The 24,771-nt window shown below is 37.4% G+C and overlaps 2 protein-coding genes across 3 annotated transcripts in view; both read left to right on the top strand.

The window, feature by feature from the left end:
• The first annotated feature begins 363 nt into the window (after window positions 1-363).
• TPP2 (tripeptidyl peptidase 2) overlaps window positions 364-24,771 on the top strand; it is a 121,744-nt gene continuing 97,336 nt past the window's right edge. Inside the window, exon 1 of one of the 2 annotated variants that reach the window (XM_055245169.2) lies at window positions 364-877. The gene's annotated coding sequence lies outside the window, so the exon portion shown is untranslated. The remainder of the gene's footprint in view (window positions 878-24,771) is intronic. The other variant, XM_055245168.2, reaches the window with a different exon arrangement.
• Window positions 12,409-15,781, top strand: LOC129464139 (serine/threonine-protein kinase N2-like). The gene is made up of 2 exons (XM_063618669.1): window positions 12,409-13,690; window positions 13,829-15,781. Exons 1-2 carry the CDS (start codon window positions 12,409-12,411, stop codon window positions 15,358-15,360), a joined length of 2,814 nt encoding a protein of 937 aa, XP_063474739.1. The 3' UTR covers window positions 15,361-15,781.

Below are 24,771 nucleotides of genomic sequence, written 5' to 3'. Positions count from 1 at the left end.
ATTTCAATTAGTGGATTGAAGCATAGAATTAAAACAGTGACATCACAACAAACTCCACTAGACAAGACAGAGCAAATTAGCCGCCGCTGATTCACTTGAAATTTAACATCATCTGTCCAGGAAAATGTCACTCAGCGCTGAGGGATTGCTGCCCCCCAGAGGCTAATCAAAAAACTGCAAAATAAAAAGGATGAGGTTCAAGAGCTAGGAGACGGCTGTTGAGAAGGGAAAACGTGGGCTGGAGCTTTTTTTAGAAGAAAGGAGACCTGAGCCCCAAATTCTGGAAGAAAAAGGGGAGAAGATTGGAGCTCCTGAGTAGAGATGAGTTTGTAGCAAGGGAAAGATAAGAGAATGAGCATCCAATAAGTATCAAGGGCAGCTGCTTTAGGGAGACTTCTTAGAAGTTTTTACTTTTTTCCTATTTCTGCCCTGTATTTCTCCATAACTGCTTATGGTTAAAAATCACTAAACATGCTTAAAGGGTTCTGTGCCTATATCAATTATTTGGGAAAAGCTGTGAGATTTTATTCTACTCAGCAGTAGGCCAGAGGAAAGAACCCCCCGTCAGAATCGACTATTAAATGCAGTGGAAATGAAAGCCTGCAAACAAAATCACTGCACCTCAAAACTCTCCGTGAAGTAGCAGGCAAAAGGAATAGACTCTGGAGCCCAGGGTCTAATCCAGCCAAAGGTGGTGAAGTGCCCCTCCAAAGCAGTTTGCTCCCCAAACCCTTGGGATCTCTTTCAAAACCTTAAGCCCCTACCTCATCAGAAATCCTACCAAGAAATCCTACCAAGAAGAACTCGCTTGGTTTCCAGAGATCAGGAGCTTAAGTCCCCAAACTCTGCTGCCCCAACTGGGAAGGGTATTTTCAACGTAAGTCAAGTTGGAATTCATATGTCAACATTTATCTATGGCTGCACATGTTGTTGTACAGGTAGGTTAAATAAACATATGGGAGGTATGGTTTCTCTGTTCAGATTTCAAATTGCTGACTTACAGAAATTTCTGAGGAAGAATAGCCTGGTAGAAAGGCTTGAGACTTTGACATCAAAGAGACAGTAAATTTCAATTATGATTCTGCCCTATATTTGCTGTCAGTTAACTTCTCTGAATCTCAGCTTTCTTATTTATAAAATACAGATATATTTTATATAGATACAGTATAAAATGTAGACTTATATTTATAATATATAATATATAGTTATATATCTACAGATATCTATGTATATATATGTAATATAAATATATTTATGTATCTATAGATATATATTTTATGTAATATATATTTATGTATCTATAGATATATATTTTATATAATATATGTAATATAAATATATTTATCTATAGATATATATTTTATATAATATATGTAATATAAATATATATGGAATATAAATATATTTTTATATATCTATAGAGATATAGTTTTATATAATATGTAATATAAATATATATTTCTATTATATATTATATATTTATATTATATATAATATATATTTCTATTATATATTATATATAAAATATAAATCTATTATATATTTATTTTATAATATATAAATATATGTGTAAAGTCCAAATTATAGATATATCTATAGATATACAGAAATATATATTTATATATCTAGAGATATATTGTATCATATATATAGACTTATTATATCATATATTTTTATATGTAGATATATATAAATAGGGATATATAAATAAATAGAGATAGATAGCTATATTGCTATAGCTAAAGGATTTACAAATGACGTATATTAAGCATACATAAATACTACATGCTCTATAAATGGTAGCTATTATTACCCAGTCATGACTAACCTGTACTATGTTATACAAAGCAGGAGCAAGTTTGATTGATGTGCCAAAATGCATAGTTCAGACACTGAAAAACGACAGGCCGTTAGGAAGGAGGGGATCGATGTCGACAGGAAATAGGAGTAGACTTTACAAATAAGTGAGATGAAACCTGATCAAAAAGCTGACAGTTCATTTGGAAAAAATGTCATTACCACCTTGAAATATTTGCAGAGATAGAAGATATAAAATTTACAACGCGCATTCAAGCTTGATTAAATATTAGACCATTATGAGAGATTTGTTATCCATATCAAGAAAATCACTTGAGTCATGAGATTATACCTCCTAAATATAGCTTTGATGGCGACAGATCTATATAATTCTGAAAAATGGATCCTGTTTTCAAAGAGGCATAGGATTATGGATAAGAGTTTATCCCAATAAAACACCGTATGTTAGAGGCCTTCCTGAAACTGCAGTAACAAATTATCAGAAACTTGGCAGCTTAAAATAACACAGAATTATTCTCTCATAGTTCTGGGGGCCAGGAGTCTAAAACCAAGGTGTCCGCAGGGCCACATTCCTTCCAAAGGCTCTAGATAAAAATCTTTCCCTACCTCTTCCAGCTCCTAGTGGTTGCCGGCATTCATTGGTGTCCTTGGCCTGTAGCTGCAGAACTCTAGTCTTAAAAATATTTACAAGAGTATAAAACAATGCTACTCTTCTCACGCATTATGTTTGTGTTTGAAAGTATAGTTTTTTAAAATTAAAATTTCATTTCATGTTAAGCATATAAATAAAAATTTAAAATTTGTGTTTTAATTTTAATACAGTAAATGTCAACAGAAAAAAACGCAAAAACACAAATGCTCTTTGAGATTCTGTATGCTTTTTAAGAGTTAAAATAATCCTGAGACCAGAAGGTCTGAGAACTAACAAGTTGAGAGAATTTGATTTATTGATTTTTCATGTCTGATTTATTAAAAACATAGATGTTTCCTAAGAACCTCAGAAAATCTTCCTCGTTAGATTTGTAATTCTGTCTTTTGAAGAATTTGAGAGAACTGTATTTTTTCCTGTGTAAGTGTAACTTAAAATATCCTAGGGAATGTCTGAAGTATACAAGTAGTGTTGATTATCTAAGGTAAATCAATTTGTGTTTACAAATTAATTCAACGTTCATTAAAGAATCAGTGATAACTTTGTTCATATTTTTGTATAGCATTTACTAGTTTGATTTTATAAATTTAATAAGATTTTTTGCAAATGAAATTGATTTCTTGACTTCTTGCTAGTTTATTGTTGGTATATAAAACACTATTAATTTTTGTATGTTGATTTTGTATCTTGCAGCTTTACTGAATTTATCAGTTCTAAGGGTTTAAATAATTTAAATAGTAAAGGCTATATTTTTTAAAAGTTTAAAATTAAACTTTTAACAAGTTACATGTTATTTACAAGACAAGTAAGCATAATAATCCTTTCTATGCACAATAGAAATTCAGATATTAAAATATATATCTAAAACCCATTAACAGGTGTTAGGAACATAGACAACTAAGAAAAGTGGGCACAGGACAGGCACATTTTGATAAAGGGCCAAGAGATATGAGAAGTGTCTCCAGGAAGAACCCAATAAGTAGCATCCTTGGGGGTGGGGTTGTCAAGGAGGGGGTGTCACAAGGCCCCTGGTAAGTGCCAGGAAATTCTAGAGAGGAAGAAAGCCCAATAGAGGCCGTAGACATTGAGGATAATCTTTATGAACCTCTTAGGTATTAATCCTTTGTCAGATAAATAGTTTGCAAATATTTTCTCCCATTCTGTAGGTTGCATCTTCACTGTTGACACAGGAAGGGGAACATCACACACCAGGGCCTGTTGGGGAGTAGGGGGCTGGGGGAGGGATAGCATTAGAAATACCTAATGTAAATGATGAGTTGATGGGTGCGCAAACCAACATGGCACATGTATACCTATGTAACAAAACTGCACGTTGTGCACATGTACCCTAGAACTTAAAGTGAAAAAAAAAAAAAAAGAGAATGGTCCCCCTGGCTGGGGTAAGATGGCATATTATTGAGGTTTTAATGTTTCATTTCCATGATTATTAGAGATGTTGAGCATTTTCTCATATATTTGTTGGTTATTTGTACATCTGCTTTTGAGAAATGTCTGCTCGTGTCACCTGCCCACTTTTTAGTGGAATTATTTATTTTTCTATTGTTGATTTGAGTTCCTTGTAGATTCTGGATATTAGTGCTTTGTCAGATATATAGTTTGCAAATGTTTTCTCCTATTTTGTAAGTTGTCTGTTTAATCTGTTAATAGTTTATTTTGCCCTGCAGAAGCATTTTAGTCTAGTTAGGTTCCATTTATGTATTTATTTATTTTGTCACATTTGCTTTTGACCTTAGTCATAAGTCCTTTGCCTAGGCCAATGTCCAGAAGAGTTTTTCCTAGGTTTTTTTCTAGAATTTTTATGGCTTCGGGCATTAAAGTCTCTAATCTAGCTTGAGTTAATTTTTGTATATGATGAGAGATAGGGATCCAGTTTCATCATTCTACGTGTGGCTATCCAATTTTCTCAGCACCGTTTATTGAATATGATGTCCTTTCCCCAGCACATGTTTTGGTCTGCTTTGTCAAAGATCAGTTGGTTGTATGTATTTGGCATCATTTCTGGGTTCTCTATTCTTTTCCATTGGCCTATGTGTCTACTTTTATGCCAGTAGCATACTGTTTTGATTACGATAGCCTTATAGTATAATTTGAAGTCAGATAATGTGATGCCTCCAGATTTGTTCTTTTTGCTTAGGATTACTTTGGCTAATCAGACTCTTTTTTGGTTCCATATGAATTTTAGAATTGTTTTTTCTAATTCTATGAAAAATTATATTGGTAGTTTGATAGGAAGTACATTGATTGTAGATTGCTGTGGACGGTATGGTCATTTTCACAATATTGATTCTTTCAATATATTATAAGCTTGGTCTGTGTTTCCATTTGTTTGTGTCATCTGTGATTTCTTTGATCAGTATTTTGGAGTTCTCCTTGTAGAGATCTTTCACCTCCTTGGCTAAGTGTATTCCTAGGTATTTTATTCTTCTTGTGACTATTGTAAATGGGATTGAGTTCTTGATTTGATTCTCAGTTTGGTTGTTACTTGTGTATAGCAATATTACTAATTTGTGTACATTGATTTTGTAACCTGAGACTTTACTGAATTCATTTATCAAATCTAGAAGTCTTTTGGAGGAGACTTCAGGGTTTTCTAGATATAAGATCATGTCATCAGCAAACAGAGATAGTTTGAATTCCTCTTTTCCGATTTGAGTGCCTTTTATTTATTTCTCTTGCCTGATTGCTCTGGCTAGACCTTCAGATTCTTTCCATGGTAACCACTGTAGTGTCTCGTTTTTTTGTTTCAGATTGTATTTATTTGGGTCTTCTCTTTTTTTTCTTGGTTTGTCTGGCTAATGGTTTCTTGATTTTGTTTATTTTTTCAAAAGGCAAACTTCTTATTTTGTTAATCATTTGTAATTTATTTTAGTTTCAATTTTATTTTTTTTTTGCTCTGATACTTTTTCTTTCCTTCTACTAATTTTGGGTATGAATTGTTCTTGCTGTTTTAGTTCTTTGAGATGCATTAGTAGGTTATTTGAAATGTTTCTATTTGTATGATATAGGCATTTATTGCTGTAAACTTTCCCCCTAATACTGCTTTTGCTATATCCCATAAGTTTTGCTGTGTTGTATTTCTATTATCATTTACTTAAATAAATTTTTTAATTTTCTTCTTAATTTCTTAATTTACCTATTGGTCACTCGGGAGCATGTTGTTTAATTTCCATGTATTTGTAAAGTTTCAAAAGTTCTTGTTATTGATTTCTAGTTTTATCCTGTTGTGTTCAGAAAAAAATACTTAATATGATTTAACTCCTTGTAAATTTGTTGAGACTTGTTTTGTGGCCTAACATGTGGTCTGTCCTGGAGAATGTCCCATGTGCTAATGAAAAGAATGTGTATTCTGCAGTTGTTGGTCCATTTGGCCTAAAGTACAGTTTAAAACCAATGTTTCTTTATTGATTTTTTGTCTGGATGATCTGTCCAATGCTGAGAGTGGGATGTTGAAGTCCCCAACTATAATTGTATCATAGTCTGTCTCTCCCTTTAGTTCTAATATTTGCTTTATATATCTGGGTGCTCTGGTGTTGCGTGCATATATATTTACAGTTGTTATATCTTCTTGTTGAATTGATCCCTTTATCATTATATAATGAACTTCTTTATCTCTTTATACAGTTTTGACTTAAAGTCTATATTATGTCAAATAAATATAGCTACCCCTGCTTGCTTTTGGTTTCTGGTGTTTCGAGATATCTTTTTCTATCCTTTTATTTTCAGCCTACATGTTTCTTTACAGGTGAAGTGAGTTTCTTGTAGTACGATATAATTGGGTCATTTTTTTTTTTATCCATTCTCTCAGTCTATACCTTTTAAGTGGAAGATTTAATTCATTTATATTCAAGACTAGTGTTGATAGATGATAAATTACTCCTGTCATTTTATTAATTGTTTTCTGATTGTTTTGTGTATCCCTTTTTCCTTTCTTCTTACTTTTGTGTTTATCATGGTGGTTTTGTGGTTTTCTTGAATTAAAAGGGTTTTCTTTCTATCCTTTGTTTATCTGCTCTATCAGTGAGCTTTATACTTCTGTATGTTTTCATGAAGGTGATATAATCTTTGACTTCAAATGTAGTATTCCCTCGAGCATTTCTTGTAAGGCTGATCTAGTAATAATTAATTCCCTCAGGTTTTGCTTGTCTGGGAAATACTTTATTTCTCCCTCATTTCCAAAGGATAGCTTTGCTAGGTTCTTATATCTGTTTCTGTATTCAATAAATAGTAATATGTTGTTTTGGTTAAAGTATATAAAGAATATTCAGATTAACAGAGATAAGTATTTGGAAAAGGTAGTAGTATTTTTAATTACCTTTTCAAATAATTATGGCTATTCTTTGATACTACACCAGAATTCCGTGAGTGATAGTTTCATAAAAGTTAGTCGCAATTTGGAATCTGAAATCATATTAATGAGCCTTTTGTACTCTGTTACATTAAAATCCAATGGTCTTTCTTGCGATTAAAATAGATTTTTTTACCTATGTATGATTTTGTAACATCCTGCATTGGTCATTTGGAATATATTGGTTCACTGAGTCAATTAATTCTTCCAAATGTGGACACATTTTATTTCAAAATATCAAAAAAAAAAAGTCAGTATCACCCCCAGTCTCACTAAGTGCTGGGAAACTGTTGAATTCACAGTGACAGACTCAAGTATCTAATTTTATCTTGAGAACTGAAATTGTATGATTGGCAAAAAACTGCCGGTTGTTTTCTTAAAAGTTGCAGGCTCCTAACAGGCAAATAACATGTGAAGGGGGAAGCATATAGCAACTTATATTATGAAAATAGTCTTGACTGCAAGGATCCCCTGAAAGGGTCTTGGACAACCTAAGGAGTCTAAGGATATACTTTGAAACTCACTCTTTTAACTGCTGTAAATATTTAAAAGCAGAGAAAGAAAAAACAGGCAAAGAATAGACTAGCTAGAGAACTTACTGTAATAGCTATGTGTATCCAACTTCCACAAAATTATAAATTTACTTATCATTTCTATTCTTACTTGAAAACCTTTTTAAGGATGCAGTTTAATCCCTTAACTAAGAAAGCAGAATTACCTTTCTTGGGCTTGCAACAGCAGTTGGGCTTATGATATCAAGTACCAGGGCTGAGAGCTTCTTCCAGGATGATTCAATGTAAGCCATTCCCTGAGCAGCTTCTTACAGAAAACTTAGCAGATGTAACTTCTTTTTTTTTAATTTTATTATTATTGTACTTTAAGTTTTAGGGTACATGTGCACAACGTGCAGGTCTGTTACGTATGTATCCGTGTGCCATGTTGTTGTGCTGCACCCATTAACTCACCATTTAGCATTAGGTATGTCTCCTAATGCTATCCCTCCCCCCTCCCCCTAACCCACAACAGTGCCCGGTGTGTGATGTTCCCCTTCCTGTGTCCCTGTGTTCTCATTGTTCAGTTCCCACCTATGAGTGAGAACATGAGGTGTTTGGTTTTTTGTCCTTGCGATAGTTTGCTGAGAATGATGGTTTCCAGTTTCATCCATGTCCCTACAAAGGACATGAACTCATCATTTTTTATGGCTGCATAGTATTCCACGGTGTATATGTGACACATTTTCTTAATCCAGTCTATCGTTGTTGGACATTTGGGTTGGTTCCAAGTCTTTGCTATTGTGAATAGTGCCGCTATAAACATACATGTGCATGTGTCTTTATAGCAGCATGGTTTATAGTCCTTTGGGTATATACCCAGTAATGGGATGGCTGGGTCAAATGGTATTTCTAGTTCTAGATCCCTGAGGAATCGCCGCACTGTCTTCTACAATGGTTGAACTAGTTTACAGTCCCACCAACAGTGTAAAAATGTTCCTATTTCTCCACATCCTCTCCAGCACCTGTTGTTTCCTGACTTTTTAATGATGGCCATTCTAACTGGTGTGAGATGGTATCTCATTGTGGTTTTGATTTGCATTTCTCTGATGACCAGTGATGATGAGCATTTTTTCATGTGTCTTTTGGCTGCATAAATGTCTTCTTTTGAGAAGCGTCTGTTCATATCCTTTGCCCACTTTTTGATGTGGTTGTTTGTTTTTTTCTTGTAAATTTGTTTGAGTTCATTGTAGATTCTGGATATTAGCCCTTTGTCAGATGAGTAGATTGCAAAAATGTTCTCCCATTCTGTAGCTTGCCTGTTCACTCTGATGGTAGTTTCTTTTGCTGTGCAGAAACTCTTTAGTTTAATTAGATCCCATTTGTCAATTTTGGCTTTTGTTGCCATTGTAAGTATTTCATATTATCTCTGATAAAAAGCATATAAGTACATTTTATAAACACAGCCTTGTACCTGAAGATTTAAGTCCATTTATATTGGTCATAATTACTAAATTTATAAATTAGATTTATTTGTACCTAGTTATCTTGTGCTTTTGTTTGTTCTCCCTTATTCTTTACTTCATTTCTTCTCTCTTCTCACCTTCTTTTGGACTGATTATTATTTTCTCATTTTTTTCCTCTTCTATTTTGAAAGTTGTATACCCTGTATTCTAAAGGAAAGCAGTATTTTTATCCTTCTCCCCCCAAACACAAGAAACTCAATATTATTCTCTTCCCATCTGTACGCTATTGCCAAGTATTTTAGTCCTATCATGCTTTTCTAACTCCAAAAGATATTTTAATTATGTTTCATTCCATCAATATTAGCTTTGGTTTACCCACATTTGACATATTCTTTGTTCTTTAATCCTTTGTTTACATCAGACTTTCCATCTGGGATCATTTTCTTCTGCCTGAAAAAAATAGCCTTTAGAATTTTCCTTACTGGGTGTTTAAATGTTGCAAACTCTCTGAGTTTTGGGTTGTTTAAAAATGTCTACTTAGCCCTCATATTTGAGAGATGTGGAACCTGAGATTCAACTTCTGCATCAGTGTTTTTATTCCTCTCAGTACAGATCTGCCATTTTCTGGCCCCCATTGTTGCCATTAAGAAGCAAGCTATCAAATTAAGCATCACTTCTTGAAAGGTTGTATGTCTTCTCTCTATGGAGGACTTTATCTTCTCATGGTTTTCAGTTTTCATTTTGCTGTGTCCAGGAGTGCAGTTCTATGCATTTATCCTGCTTTATGATTATATTTATAGCTTTATTTTTTTTGGTGGGGGGACAGAGTCTGGGCTCTGTTGCCCAGGCTGGAGTGCAATGGCACAATCTCGGCTCATTTCAACCTCTGCCTCCCAGGTTCAAGCGATTCTCCTGCCTCAGCCTCCTGAGTAGCTGGAACTACAGGCATGTGCCAACACACCTGGCTAATTTTTGTATTTTTAGTAGAGACAGGGTTTCGCTATGTTGTCCAGGCCAGCGTTGAACTCCTGGCCTCGAGTGATCCACCCACCTCAGCCTCCCAAAGTGCTGGGATTACAGGATTGAACCACTGCACGCAACCATAGCTGGGTTTTCTCAGTCTGTAGATGGCTTTCTAAAAACCTCTCAGCTGTTCTCTCTTCGAATATTGTTTCTACCCGATTCTTTCTTTCTCCCTGTCATTCTCACATCAGACCTGTGTTAGTCCTTTTCATTCTCTCTTCCATGGTTCTCAAACTCTCCTGTTTCTCACCTTGTTTTCTCTCTATGCTTTATTCTTGTGGTTTCTTCAGGTTTATCTTTAAATTCACTATTCTGTCTTAGGCCATATCTTACCTTCTGTTTTTAGAAGCAAGGTAGTTCTTCCAGAAAAGAACTGCACTTGGTTCCGCTAGGCAAGCAGTACTACTACCAGCCTGGGATCACTTTAAACTACATTTTTGATGGTATGTTTTTTAGACAACATAGATTGTGTGAATTTGGGTTACAAACCATGTGAGGGCCAGTGTATAGTTGCAAATTCCCAAAGGAGACTTTCCCTGTATACTCAGTGATATGGTTTATATCTCATCTTGACAAATCTCATCTTGAATTGTAGCTCCCATAATTCCCACAGGTTATAGGAGGGACCTGATGGGAGATAACCGAATCATGGGGGCAGTTTCCCCCCATACAGTTCACTTGGTAGTGACTAAATCTCATGAGATCTGATGGTTTTATAAGGGGTTTCCCTTTTTGCTTGGTTCTCATTCTCTCTTGTTTACTGCCATGTAAGACACGGCTTTTGCCATCCACCATGATGGCAAGGCCTCCCCAGCCACATGGAAATGTGAGTCCATTAAACCTCTTTTTCTTTTAAATTACCCAATCTCAGGTATGTCTTTATCAGCAGCGTGAAAACAGACTAATACAGTCAGTGACTCCATATAGTATGTGTCCTCACTGTCCCCTGGGGAGAGGGGCAGAGAGCATGTTTATTTGTAGGGTATAGGCTTTGGGGTCCAGGGTTTATATGTGGGGGTGGGGTTTCTATTAAATCACAACCTGGTTGGGCCCTAGTCTTTCTCTCTGTTTTTCCATACCCTGCAAGACCTTGAGCACCTTGGCTCAAATTCATGGCAAATATCCTCAATGCAAAAGTTGTCTCTGCTTTTGTTTCTGGGTGCCTGTCTCGATTCAGTTTTTAATCTGAGGATTCCTTACTTTCTTGCCAGCTTGGAGACATATTTATGATGGTGAGTTTTTTGTTGGTTTTCATTTTATCAATCATTTTAATTGTTTTTAATGGAAATGAGTCAAACTGTATATATAACCCACCCTTATTTTTTAAAAATTCACAAGAACAATGAGAAGATAATACAACATGAACATAGGTGCTGCTGCTACGGAAAATTACAGAAACCCACTAGAGAGCAATGGATGGAGCTAAGGCAGAGCCACAGCTGCCTTTCTCAGAATGTCAGCTGTTGCTAGGGAGACCAGCTGAATAGAGGGCAATTACCTAAGGAAGACTCTGAGGAGAACTTTGATAAACTGGTCAGCAGGTTATAAGAACACATGCATCTTGTTTTATGATTGACAAGTGTTTCTGTAATATCTGCAAGACCAGCCTCTAAGTAAGTGTGGTTTACTATTTTATTCAGCAATAATTTAATAAGTGTCCACACCATTCCTGCCTCTAGATGCTTAGTGAATGTTCGATGAATTCTCTGAATTTTCAGAGACATGAAGAAAGGCATCCAAGTGGGCAGCCTTGATTAACTGGTCATCCATGTCATTGACTCCAAGTTTTTAAAAAAATGCAATAGGTGGCCTCAGTGCTCAGAACACAGAAGCTTGAGGCGGATTCTGGTGTCACCCAGAGCAACTAGACCAACATTCCAGTGTGGGCGGTGGTGGCGGCCGGCAGGCAGTGAGAGGAAGCCCGCTAGGAGTGTCCTCGTTCCCCGCCTCTCTGGATGAACCAGACGGAATAAGCCGCGCCTCCCGCAGGGGCGGCGCCTCCATGAATCCCTAGTTGTTGTTTTTTCTTTCTCTCCCCTCTCCTCACCCCCACTCCGAGCTCCGTCCCGTCTTCTCCCTTCGCCAGCGGCGGCCGCGTCCAGGTGCGGAGTCCATACCAGCGCAATGGCGTCCAACCCCCAACGGGGGGAGATTCTGCTCAGGGAACTGCAGGGGGATTCCCGAAGTCTTCCGTTTTCTGAGAATGTGAGTGCTGTTCAAAAATTAGACTTTTCAGATTCAATGGTGCAGCAGAAATTGGATGATATCAAGGATCGAATTAAGAGAGAAATAAGGAAAGAACTGAAAATCAAAGAGGGAGCTGAAAATCTGAGGAAAGTCCCAACAGATAAAAAAAGTTTGGCTTACGTAGACAACATTTTGAAAAAATCAAATAAAAAATTGGAAGAACTACATCACAAGCTGCAGGAATTAAATGCATATATTGTTGTGTCAGATCCAGAAGATATTACAGATTGCCCAACGACTCCAGATACTCCAAATAGTGACCCTCGTTGTTCTACTAGCAACAATAGATTGAAGGCTCCCTTCGCCAGCGGCGGCGGCGTCCAGGTGCGGAGTCCATACCGGAGCGCGATGGTGTCCAACCCCCAACGGGGGGAGATTCTGCTCAGGGAACTGCAGGGGGATTCCCGAAGTCTTCCGTTTTCTGAGAATGTGAGTGCTGTTCAAAAATTAGACTTTTCAGATACAATGGTGCAGCAGAAATTGGATGATATCAAGGATCGAATTAAGAGAGAAATAAGGAAAGAACTGAAAATCAAAGAGGGAGCTGAAAATCTGAGGAAAGTCACAACAGATAAAAAAAGTTTGGCTTACGTAGACAACATTTTGAAAAAATCGAATAAAAAATTAGAAGAACTACATCACAAGCTGCAGGAATTAAATGCATATATTGTTGTATCAGATCCAGAAGGTATTAAAGATTGCCCAACGACTCCAGGTACTCCAAATAGTGACCCTCGTTGTTCTACTAGCAACAATAGATTGAAGGCTCTACAAAAACAGTTGGATATAGAACTTAAAGTAAAACAAGATGCAGAGAATATGATACAGATGTATTCAAATGGATCTTCAAAGGATCGGAAACTCCATGGTATAGCTCAGCAACTGCTCCAGGACAGCAAGACAAAAATAGAAGTCATACGAATGCAGATCCTTCAGGCAGTCCAGACTAATGAATTGGCTTTTGATAATACAAAACCTGTGATAAGTCCTCTTGAACTTCGGATAGAAGAATTAAGGCATCATTTTAGGATACAGTTTGCAGTAGCAGAAGGTGCAAAGAATGTAATGAAATTACTTGGCTCAGGAAAAGTAACAGACAGAAAAGCACTTTCAGAAGCTCAAGCAAGATTTAATGAATCAAGTCAGAAGTTGGACCTTTTAAGTTACTCATTAGAGCAAAGATTAAATGAACTCCCCAAGAATCATCCCAAAAGCAGTATTATTATTGAAGAACTTTCACTTGTTGCTGCATCACCAACACTAAGTCCACGTCAAAGTAAGATATCTACACAAAATCAATATAGTACACTATCCAAACCAGCAGCATTAACAGGTACTTTGGAAGTGCGTCTTATCGGCTGCCAAGATATCCTAGAGAATGTCCCTGGACGGTCAAAAGCAACATCAGTTGCACTGCCTGGTTGGAGTCCAAGTGAAACCAGATCACGTTTCATCATCAAAATGAGTAAAAGTAAAAGCAGAAGTCGTGGAAATCTAAAAACCGATGACTTGTCCAATGATGTCTGTGCTGTTTTGAAGCTCGATAATACTGTGGTTGGCCAAACTAGCTGGAAACCTATTTCCAATCAGTCATGGGACCAGAAGTTTACACTGGAACTGGACAGGTCACGTGAGCTAGAAATTTCAGTTTATTGGCGTGATTGGCGGTCTCTCTGTGCTGTAAAATTTCTGAGGTTAGAAGAGTTTTTAGACAACCAACGGCATGGCATGTGTCTCTATTTGGAACCACAGGGTACTTTATTTGCAGAGGTTACCTTTTTTAATCCAGTTATTGAAAGAAGACCAAAGCTTCAAAAACAAAAGAAAATTTTTTCAAAGCAACAAGGCAAAAGATTTCTCAGAGCTCCTCCAATGAATATTATTATTGCCACTTGGAGAAGGCTAGTAAGAAGAGCTATTCCTACAGTAAATCATTCTGGCACCTTCAGCCCTCAAGCTCCTGTGCCTACTACAGTGCCAGTGGTTGATGTACACATCCCTGAACTAGCACTTCCAGCTAGTGATTCTACAGCAATCAAACTGGACTTTGATCTTGAGCCTGAACCTCCTCCAGCCCCACCACGAGCTTCTTCCCTCGCAGAAATAGATGAATCTTCTGAATTAAGAGTTTTGGATACACCAGGACAGGATTCAGAGACTGCTTTTGATATTGAGAATGACAGAAATAATATACTTCCAAAATCTCAATCTGAATACAAGCCTGATACTCCTCAGTCAGGCCTAGAATATAGTGGTATTCAAGAACTTGAGGATAGATCTCAGCAAAGGTTTCAGATTAATCTACAAGATTTCAGGTGTTGTGCTGTCTTGGGAAGAGGACAATATGGAAAGGTGCTTTTAGCTGAATATAAACACACAAATGAGATGTTTGCTATAAAAGCCTTAAAGAAAGGAGAGATTGTGGCTCAAGATGCAGTAGACATCCTGATGCGTGAAAAAAGAATCTTCGAAACTGTGAATACTGTAAGGCATCCCTTTTTGATGAACCTTTTTGCATGTTTCCAAACCAAAGAGCATGTTTGCTTTGTAATGGAATATGCTGCTGGTGGGGACCTAACGATGCACGTTTGTACTGATGATGTCTTTTCTCAACCAAGAGCTGTATTTTATGCTGCTTGTGTAGTTCTTGGGTTGCAGTATTTACATGAACACAAAATTGTTCATAGAGATTTGAAACTGGAAAACTTATTGCTAGATACGGAGGGCTTTGTGAAAATTGCTGATTTTGGTCTTTGCAAAGAAGGAATGGGATATGGAGATAGAACAAACACATTTTGTGGCACTCCTCTATATCTTGCCCCAGAACTATTAACAGAAACTTCTTATACAAGGGCTGTAGATTGGTGGGCCCTTGGCGTGCTTATATATGAAATGCTTGTTGGTGACTCTCCCTTTATTGGTGAGGTTGAAGAGAAAGTTTATGACAATATTGTAAATGGTGAAGTAAGGTATCCAAGGTTCTTATCTACAGTAGCCATTTCTATAATGAGAAGTCTGTTAAGAAGAAATCCTGAGCAGCGCCTTGGGGCTACTGAGAAAGATGCAGAAGATGTAAAAAAGCACCCATTTTTCTGCCTAATTGATTGGAGCGCTCTGATGGACAAAAAAGTAAAGCCACCATTTATACCTACCATAAGAGGACGAGAAGATGTCAGTCATTTCGACGATGAATTTACCTCAGAAGCACCTATGCTGACTCCACCTCGAGAACGAAGGATACTTTCGGAAGAGGAGCAGGAAATGTTCAGAGATTTTGACTACACTGCTGATTGGTGTTAAGTTGCTAGACACTGCGAAACCAAGCTGACTGACTCACAAGAAGACCTCTTAAAAATAGCAACCCTTCATTTGCTCCCTGTGCCACCAATAGCTGATGAGTTTTGATTTGTTTTGTTTTTTTTAATTGAAACACGTGAAGATTTGTTTAAAAGTACCATTCTAATACTTCTTCAAAAGTGGCTTCTCATTGTACTTCAGCGTAAATATGAGCACCGGGAACAGTTTCATGGAGTTTAAGTTGAGTGAACATCGGCCATGAAAATCCATCACAAATACTTTTGGATCAATAGTCTATTTTAAAAAAGAAAGAAAAAAACCACTTTTTTACAGTCCCTAGCTTTGCCATATGCCTGCCTTAAGTGGAAGGAAAATTAATCACTTAACGATGTTTTACAAAAAGCATTCCAAGGCCTTTTTTTCTTTTTGTAAAACATCGTTAAGTGATTAATTTTCCTTCCACTTAAGGCAGGCATATGGCAAAGCTAGGGACTGTAAAAAAGTGGTTTTTTTCTTTCTTTTTTAAAATAGACTATTGATCCAAAAGTATTTGTGATGGATTTTCATGGCCGATGTTCACTCAACCTAAACTCCATGAAACTGTTCCCGGTGCTCATATTTACGCTGAAGCACAATGAGAAGCCACTTTTGAAGAAGTATTAGAATGGTACTTTTAAACAAATCTTCACGTGTTTCAATTAAAAAAAAAAAAAAAAAGAAGCTAACACCAGTTAGCACGTTAGGGTCATTATACCTCAGGAATAGCAAGCTGTTAAGTACCCATACTGAATTAACTATTTAATCACAGTGAGCTCATCTCTGAAAAATTGTTCAGGTGTAAATCTTATGAGAAACATGAAAAAGAACACTGATTTATGGAGAGTTGAGCTAAAAACATTTATAAATATTTGCTGGGATGTTTTAGCATCTTTTCATTGTACTCTGAGAACAATTAAAATTGTCCAGAGATCATTTATATTACCTTGCAAATTGTTTATTACCCAAGATCCTTTGGGAGTAAATCTTCTAGAAAGGGGGAGCAATATGTGGTTTAAAGTTATTTTAAAATGCCAGTTAATTTCCTTGGCAAAGGACAATAGAGGAAGTTAGCATATTGTCTGGCTTTAATTTAAACAGCGTTAATACAACATTAAAATAAAACACTAAATACTTTTGAGGTACAGTCTGCTCACTTTTTCGGTTCTCAAATAGCAAAGAAAGTAATGTCTAAAATAGGCTTTTAGCATTAAAAACTGACAGCATTTTGTAACTACACAGTGTACAGAATTTTTTTTAATTGAAGTCAAATCGCTAAAAAAATTAGAAGGCAGGGTCTATTTACACAATTAAGCTGAAGAAAGCACTAATTTTTTAGTCAGATTTAAAATTTTAAGCTTTATAGAGTGTAAATATATTTTGCTATTACTGTATGTGTATGTGACTGCTCAAGCACTTTGTAAAGAAATTTGGATATTTTAGAATGGTACACTGTGCATTCAAATGAAATGTGCCTTTCACTATGTCATTCTAAAAAACAAGTGTTTTTTTGCGTCATAAATTATCACAAATGCGCAAATTAAAATCTATATAGATTGAAATTTGTAAAAAAAAAATGCAATAAAATTTGACAGAGCACATTGAGAGGTTCCCTTTAGGTCTTTTTTAAATTAGTTTTTTAATTGACAAATAAAAATTGCATATATACGGTGTACAGCATGATGTTTTGTTCATATGCATACGTTGTTGAATAATTAGATCAAGCTGATTAACACATCCTTCACCTCACACACTTACCATTTTTGTGGTGAGAACATTGAAAATGTCTCTTAGCAGTTTTCAAGTGTACAGTACATCATTATTAACTATACTTACCATGCTGCACAATAGATCTCCAAACCTTACTCCTTCTCACGAAATTTTGTAACCTTTGGCTAAGATCTCCCCATCCCCACCCCCACCCCCAGGCCTTGGTTATGAGCATTCTACTCTCTACTTCTATGAGTTCAACTTTTTTAGATTTCACATATAAGTAAGAATCATGCTTTACTTGTCTTCTGTGCCTGGTGTATTTCACTTAGTATAATGTCCTCCAGGTTCATCCACATTGTCACAAATGACAGAATTTACTTCTCTTTGGAGACTGAATAGTATTTCATTGTTTATATATACCACATTTTCTTTATCTGTGCATTAGTGGACAGTTAGTGTGATTTCATATTTTGGGTATTGTAAATAATGCTGCAATAAACATGAGAGTTCAGATATCTCTTCAACATACTGATTTTATTTCCTCTGGATATATACCCAGAAGTAGGATTGCTAGATCATATAGTCATTCTATTTTTAATTTTTTTAGGAACCTCCATACTGTCTTCCACAATGACTGTACTGATATACATTCCCACCAACAGTGTACAAGTGTTCCCTTTTCTTTGCATCCTTGCCAACACTTAGTAACTTTCATCTTTTTGATAACAGTGTTTCTAACAGATGTAAAATGGTATCTCATTGTGGTTTTAATTTGTATTTCCCAAATATCTACTGATGTTGATCATTTTTTCATATACCCATTGGCCATTTCTTTATCTTCTTTTGAGAAGTGTTTGTTCAGGTCCTTTGCCCACTTTTTAATTCAGTTATTTGGGTTTGTTGCTATTGAGTTGAGTTTCTTATATATTTTGGATATTAAACTTTTATCAGGTGTATGGCTTGCAAATATTTTCTACCATTCTATGCATTGTTTCTTCACGCTGATAATTGTTGCCTTGGTTGTGCAGAAGCTTTTTAGTTTGATGTAATCGCATTTGTCTATTTAACTCTTTAATCCATATTGAGTTGATTTTTCTATGTGGTGTGACATTAGAGTTTAGTTTCATTCTCCTGCATGTGGATATCCAGTTGTCCCAACATCTTTTACTAAAGACACTATTATTCCCTTTCTTGTGTGTTCTTGGCAACTTTGTCAAAGATCAGTTTGACCATAAATGAGTGAATTTATTTCTGGGCTATTTATGCTGTTCCATTGGCCTATATGTCTGCTTTTGATTGTACCATGCTGTTTTGATTGTTACAGTTTGGTAGATTTTGACATCAGGTAGTATGAGGGAGAGATTTTTTATAGGTTTGAACATTTCTTTTTAATACCTGAAACTTTAATTTTTGTTCGTTTGTTTTGTTTGAGACGGTGTCTCACTCTGTCACCCAAGCTGGAGTGCAGTGGCATGATTTCAGCACACTTCAACCTCTGCCTCCTGGGCTCAAGCAATCTTCCCTCCCCAGCTTCCTGAGTAGCTGGGACTACAGGCACAAGCCACCAGGCCCAACCAATTTTGCTTTTTATTTTTTATTTTTTTGTAGGGATAAGGTCTCACTATGTTGCCCAGGCTGGTCACGAACTCCTAGGCTCAAGCAATCCTCTTGTCTCAGCCTCCCAAAGTGTTGGGATTATAGGCATGAGCCATGATGCCCAGGCCTAAAATTGTTATTTCTTAAGGTGTTATTCAGTATATTTGAGTACACATTCACAGTGGGTGGTCTTGTACTGAATAAAAGATAATTAGGAGCTGTGCCAGATACTGCTAGTTGCCTACCCAATAGTTCTTTTTCCTTCATATTAAACAATTAATAAGAAGGAATGTATTGTGCCAGTGAAAGCAGCTAAACATCTCCCAGGCTCCCTTGTAGACAGAGAAGGTCAGCACCGTGTAAGAAGTAGAAAGTTACTTTAAAATATTTAAAATATTTACTCAACTGGCAGATACATCCGTTTTGTCCTCCTCTCTTCTTTCTTCCTTCTTGAAACATGGATATAAAAGGCTAGAACCCCAGTGGCCTCTGTTACCCAGGAAGAAACCTTAAGGATGAAAATCCAGGTGCAAAGCAGAAATGCAGAAGGAGCCTGGCTCTCTGATACCGGCATGCCAATGAGAACCGACTACATCTGACTGTGACATTTTATTTTATTTTATTTTTATTTTTGAGACAGGATCTCACTCTGTCACCCAGGCTAGAGTGCAGTGGCGTGACCACAGCTGATTGCAGCCTTGACCTCCCAGGCTCAGGTGATCCTCCTACCTCAGCCTCCCGGGTAGCTGGGACTACAGGTGTGTGCCACCATGCCCAGCTAATTATTTGTATTTTTTGTAGAGATGGGGTTTCACCATGTTGCCCAGGCTGGTCTTGAACTCCTGGCTCAAGGAGGCCTGCCTAGGCCTCCCAAAGTGCTAGGATTAAAGGCATGAGCCACCATGCCCGGCCTTCCATAATGTTTTAGAAAAGAAAAATAAGCCTTCATTTTGCTAAAGCCCCTGTTATTTCAGATCTCTGTTATCAGCAATGAAACACATTCCTAGCTCTTATAGGAGCCTGATTTTTTTCAAAGTTTTGTTTAACATTTAAATAAAGATAAAAAAGTCTGAATTAACAGTTTTAATAATATAATCAATACGTTTCAATGAAATATGAATCCAGGACACATCAGTAAGTGAAAAGTAGAGAAATAGAATTATAAACTATCACTACCATAATATTTACAAAGATAACACTTTCCAAACTAGAACTTAAATTTTCTTTAAAATATTATAATGCCTTTAAAATTCTGTTTCTTTTACTGGATTACTTAATTTTAAATACCTTTTTTGGAAAGTGGTCTTTCTTTTTAATTGACAAGTAAAAATTGTGTGTGTATCTATATGGTATACAACATGCTGTTTTGATATAAGTGTAAATTGAGTAATGGCTAAATCGAGCTATTTAGCCTATGCATTAACTCGCATACTTATCTTTTTATGGTGAGAGCATTTAAAATCTACTCTCTTAGCAATTTGCAAGTATACAACATATTGTTATTAACTATATTTACCATGATGTACAACAGATCTCTTGAACTTATTCCTCCAGTCTAACTGAAATTTTGTGTTCTTTGTTTCTCATGGTTTCTAGAACAGGGGATGGCACATCCTAGATACCTTACACATATTTTCTTTTCTTTCTTTTTTTTTTTTTTTGAGATGGAGTCTCGCTCTGTCACCCAGGCTGGAGTGCAGTGGGGCGATCTCAGCTCACTGCAGCCTCCACCTCCCGAGTTCCAGTGATTCCCTCGCCTCAGCCTCCCAGGTAGCTGGGATTGCAGGCACATGCTACCATGCCTGGCTAATTTTTATATTTCTAGTAGAGATGGGATTTCACCTTCTTGGCCAGGCTGGTCTGAAACTCCTGACCTCAGGTGATCTGCCCGCCTCAGCCTCCACAAGTGCTAGGATTATAGGCATGAGCAACCACGCACGGCCCCTTATACATATTTTCAAGGTAAGGGAGGCTGGCTCTTGGCATAGCATAGTACTTATCTAGCACTGATAGACTTTTGGGGTGATTAATCTTCTCTTGGTTTTAGTTTATGAAAAATAAACTATTTCCTAAAGAAGAATGTGGGAGAGAGAGAGAAAGGAAAGGAGATATCAAATAGATCAAAGACAAATTCACTCTTTTGTTTTGAGCCATCTTCTTTCTCAACAATCAAAATTCTGAAGTTTTTTCAACCTGATGGACAAGGTTAAGAAAGACAAGGCTAAGGTTAATAGATAATTCACCAAATTGTTCCCTAATATCCAGCTTTCAGAGGCACGACTCTGGATTCAAACATTTGCTTCACTGCTTACTCTGATGTCCCTGGACGAGTCACTGAACCTCACTGAGAGTAAGTTCTTGCATCTCTAAAAATGAGAATAATAGAACCTTATGTGACACTCTCCTGCAAATCAATAAGAACAAGTCAAATGGACAAAAGATCTGACTAGGAAACAAGGCGCCATTACATTTATCAAGAACGTTTCAAATACGTTGGATATCAGAATTGCAAATTCAAGCAATGATGAGGTTTCATTTTAGACTAATCAGACAGGAAGAACTTAGAAAACTGGATAATTCCACTGCTAGCAGAGAGACGCAGAGATAGGGTTGCCTGTGCTGCTGGTGAGCCTTGGCCCGATTCTCAGCAGCCATTCTGGGGAGCAGTCAGACAGGTCCCTGTCGAAATGCAGGTAGACTGCTCACTGTGGCCTACCAAGGATGGATCCTGGGTGTGACTCTCATAGGAATTCTCACCCAGCTCTGTACGAAGCATAAGCGGAGACGGTCCTTGCTCTGCCATCCCTGGGAAATGGAGGGGTAAACCAGGCCGCAAGCACATAATAGAGCACTAGCCAGATGTTGGAGGTAGTCGGATGGTGTACACAGGACAACACATAGAGATTTTTAAAATAGTGTTGAGTGAACAAAGAAAGAAACAAAATAAGACAATACCACAAACATAAGTTAGAATAAAGGCACATACAACAGCAATACACATTTTGCCGGTAGCACATACATGCAAAAGAGTGTGCACTGCACTCAGAACTGCACCCTGTGAGGATGGGAGTGAGAATTTTGGCTACAGGCAAGGAGGAAAAGTAACTGAATAAATAACTTTAAAAGTAATTGAGGGGGTCAGGTGTGGTGACTCACGCCTGTAATCCCAGCACTTTGGGAGGCCAAGACGGAAGGATTGCTTGAGCCCAGGAGTTTGAGACCAGCCAGGGCAATATAGTGAGACCTCTCGTCTCTACAAAAAAAAAAAAAAATTAATTTGCTGGGCATGGTTGTGTGTGCCTGCGGTCCCAGCTACTCAGGAGGCTGAAGTGGGAGAATCGCTTGAACCCAGAAAGTGGAGATTGCAATGAGCCCAGATGGTGCCACTGCACTCCAGTCTGGGCAACAGAGTAAGACCCTGTCTCCATAAATAAATAAATAAATGTAACTGAGACCACAAGTGTAAAAGAATTTTAGTATAGTGCATGGTACAAAGTAAATGCTGAAAGAATATTAGATCATATTACCTCTTTCTTCTTCTTTCTTTAAAAATTAAAAAATAATAGTAAAATAGGTTGGGCGTGGTGGCTCAGCCTGTAATCCCAACACTTTGGGAGGCCAAGGTGGGAGGATCACTTGAAGCCAGGAGTTTGAGACCAGCATCGGCAACAAAGTGAGACCCCCGTCTCAAAAAATAAAATAAAATAAATTAACCAGGCATGGTGGTGTGGTCCCAGCTACTTGGGAGGCCAAGGCATGAGGATCATTTGAGCTTAGTAGTTTGAGGGTGCAGTGAGTAGTTTGAGGTGCATGATCGCACCCCTGAACTCCAGCCTGGGCAACACAGCAAGACCTTGTCTCAAAATAAATTAATTAACTGTTTAATTAGAATAAAATGAAAATGGGGGGAACATATGGTACATTAGCATTAGCATAGCCTTTGGAATCAGAGACAGTTGTCAGCTATTCTATGAAACTGACCAAGATACCCAACTTCCCCCCCACTGCCCCCCGAGACAGAGTCTCACTCTGTTGCCCAGGCTGGAGTGCAGTGGTGCAATTTTAGCTCACTGCAACCTCCGCCTCCCAGGTTCAAGCAGTTCTCCCTGCCTCAGCCTCTGGAGTAGCTGGGATTACAAGTGCCCACCACCATGCCCAGCTAATTTTTGTACTTTTAGTAGAGACAGGGTTTTGCCAGGCTGGTCTCGAACTCCTGACCTTGGGTGATCCGCCCGCCTTAGCCTCGCAAAGTGTTGAGATTACAGGCGTGAGCCACAGTGCCCGGCAACATACTTACCTTTTTGCGCTTCTGTTTTCTGATAACTGAAAGGATGATAAGACCAATTGTAAGGCGTGGTTGTCTAGACAACTAAATTTAGATCATATAGGTAAAATACCTACTATATAGTATGTTCGTACTTTATTTTCCATCTCCCTTCACCCTAATATCTCCCCAAATTTGCTATAATTTGTAGAGTGTGGCTCTCTTTCCTAACTTTTGGCTGTGAGAGTCTCCTTCGCCCCACAATATCATAATTATTTTTTCAGAACAGTCATTAAACACTGCATTGCCTCTGTCTGTTTGTTCCAAACTGTAGAAAGACCCTAGTCTTTTGGACATAATCATTTTATTTGACCTTTTCTGCAACTTATTCAGCTTCATTCTATCTTTCCAAAGGAGCACTGATCAGTCCAAAGAAAACAGCATTCCAATCCATACTCTTGGTTTGTTTATATTCTTAGCATAACTTCTCGGTTCTATTTTCTTTATGTTGTCCTGCATTCTGTATGCTTTTTCATCTTCCAGCACATATCAAGCCAACATCTTCAGGGAGTGGTCTGCTGGGACTGGTTTACCATGCCTCACTCAGCTGTCTCCTAGAACAAAATCACAATTTACCAAGCGCAGTAGGATGAGTCTAGACGAGATGCTGTCTTGTAAAGAAGGAATTCAACCAGAAGGTGGCACTATTGCAAAGCCAATCTAAATACATTGCTTTTTTAAGACGCATTTTCTAGGATTTAATCATATACACAAAATAAATATTGAATCAAATTTCATATCAATAAAAGAATAAAGAAATGTGTACTCCTGCTTATGATAACTATAGTGGAATTATAATTATAAAACTGAACATGTGTTTTAAAAGTTTACTATCAGGACAGCATGCTTCTTTACAATATGTAGATTTTCAGTTAACTATCAATTGTGGCCAGTTTTAAATATCACAGCCATCTAAGCAAAAAGGCAAACACTTTTCTGGCTCTCATCATGTGCTAGGGATAGTTCTAAATAGTTTGTACAAAGTCATTTAATTTTTGCGGCATCCCTGTGGAATTGGTATTATTGTTGGATTAGCATCTTTATTTTTTTTCTAGATGAGGAAACTGAGGCACAGAGAAGTTAAGTCACTGGCCCCAAGTCACAGAGCTGACAGGTGAGAGAGACAGGACTCAAACCCATCCAGGCTAGCTCCACTCTGTGCACTTAACTACTGCAGTGTGCAACCTCTGAAAGTCAGAAGGAACTGTCGAGGTCATCATGTCTCATTCCCACTGGCAGCAGAAGCCCTTCCTTAGCTACTCTGGCAGGACAGTGGAGGAATCCCACTCTTCAACATGAGCACACATCAGGGATCCATGGGCCAGATCACCCCCACCCACCGCCTCCACTCTGAGCAAGGCTCAATGTAACTTGCAAGACTGCTTCTCCCCTTTCCCTTCTAGCTCCACAGTAGACCACCTGCTGCCCATCATCACTCTCTTTCCTTCACTTATATTAGTGCCGCAAATGCAGCAATGCCTGTCTGAATCCCAGGTGTGATCTGAGTTTAATTCTCCATCACAGAGCCCTGTGTAAACCACTTTTAACTCCGGTATTAAAGTTAAAAGTCAAAACTATTAAGAATAACTATAACCACAAAACTTCGTTCATAGGTACACAATATAAAAATACACTCTGACATCAATAACCTAAGGTAGGGGTAGTAAACGTAGAGCTTTCACATGCAATTCAACTTAAGTTGTTATCTCGAAATAGGCTATTACAGCTCTGAGGCTCATATGCAA

This window comes from Symphalangus syndactylus, chromosome 15 (assembly GCF_028878055.3).
Source record: "Symphalangus syndactylus isolate Jambi chromosome 15, NHGRI_mSymSyn1-v2.1_pri, whole genome shotgun sequence".
Lineage (NCBI taxonomy): Eukaryota > Metazoa > Chordata > Mammalia > Primates > Hylobatidae > Symphalangus > Symphalangus syndactylus.
The sequence above is the reverse complement of the archived record's forward strand: the minus strand, read 5'-3'. Positions and strand labels throughout refer to the sequence as shown.

Bases quoted from the DNA above. Each gene is read 5' to 3' on its own strand.
- LOC129464139 (XM_063618669.1), top strand. From the start codon at position 12,409: ATGGTGTCCAACCCCCAACGGGGGGAGATTCTGCTCAGGGAACTGCAG. The intron at 13,691-13,828 runs GTGAGCTAGAAA...CTTTATTTGCAG, and splicing joins ACTGGAACTGGACAGGTCAC to AGGTTACCTTTTTTAATCCA.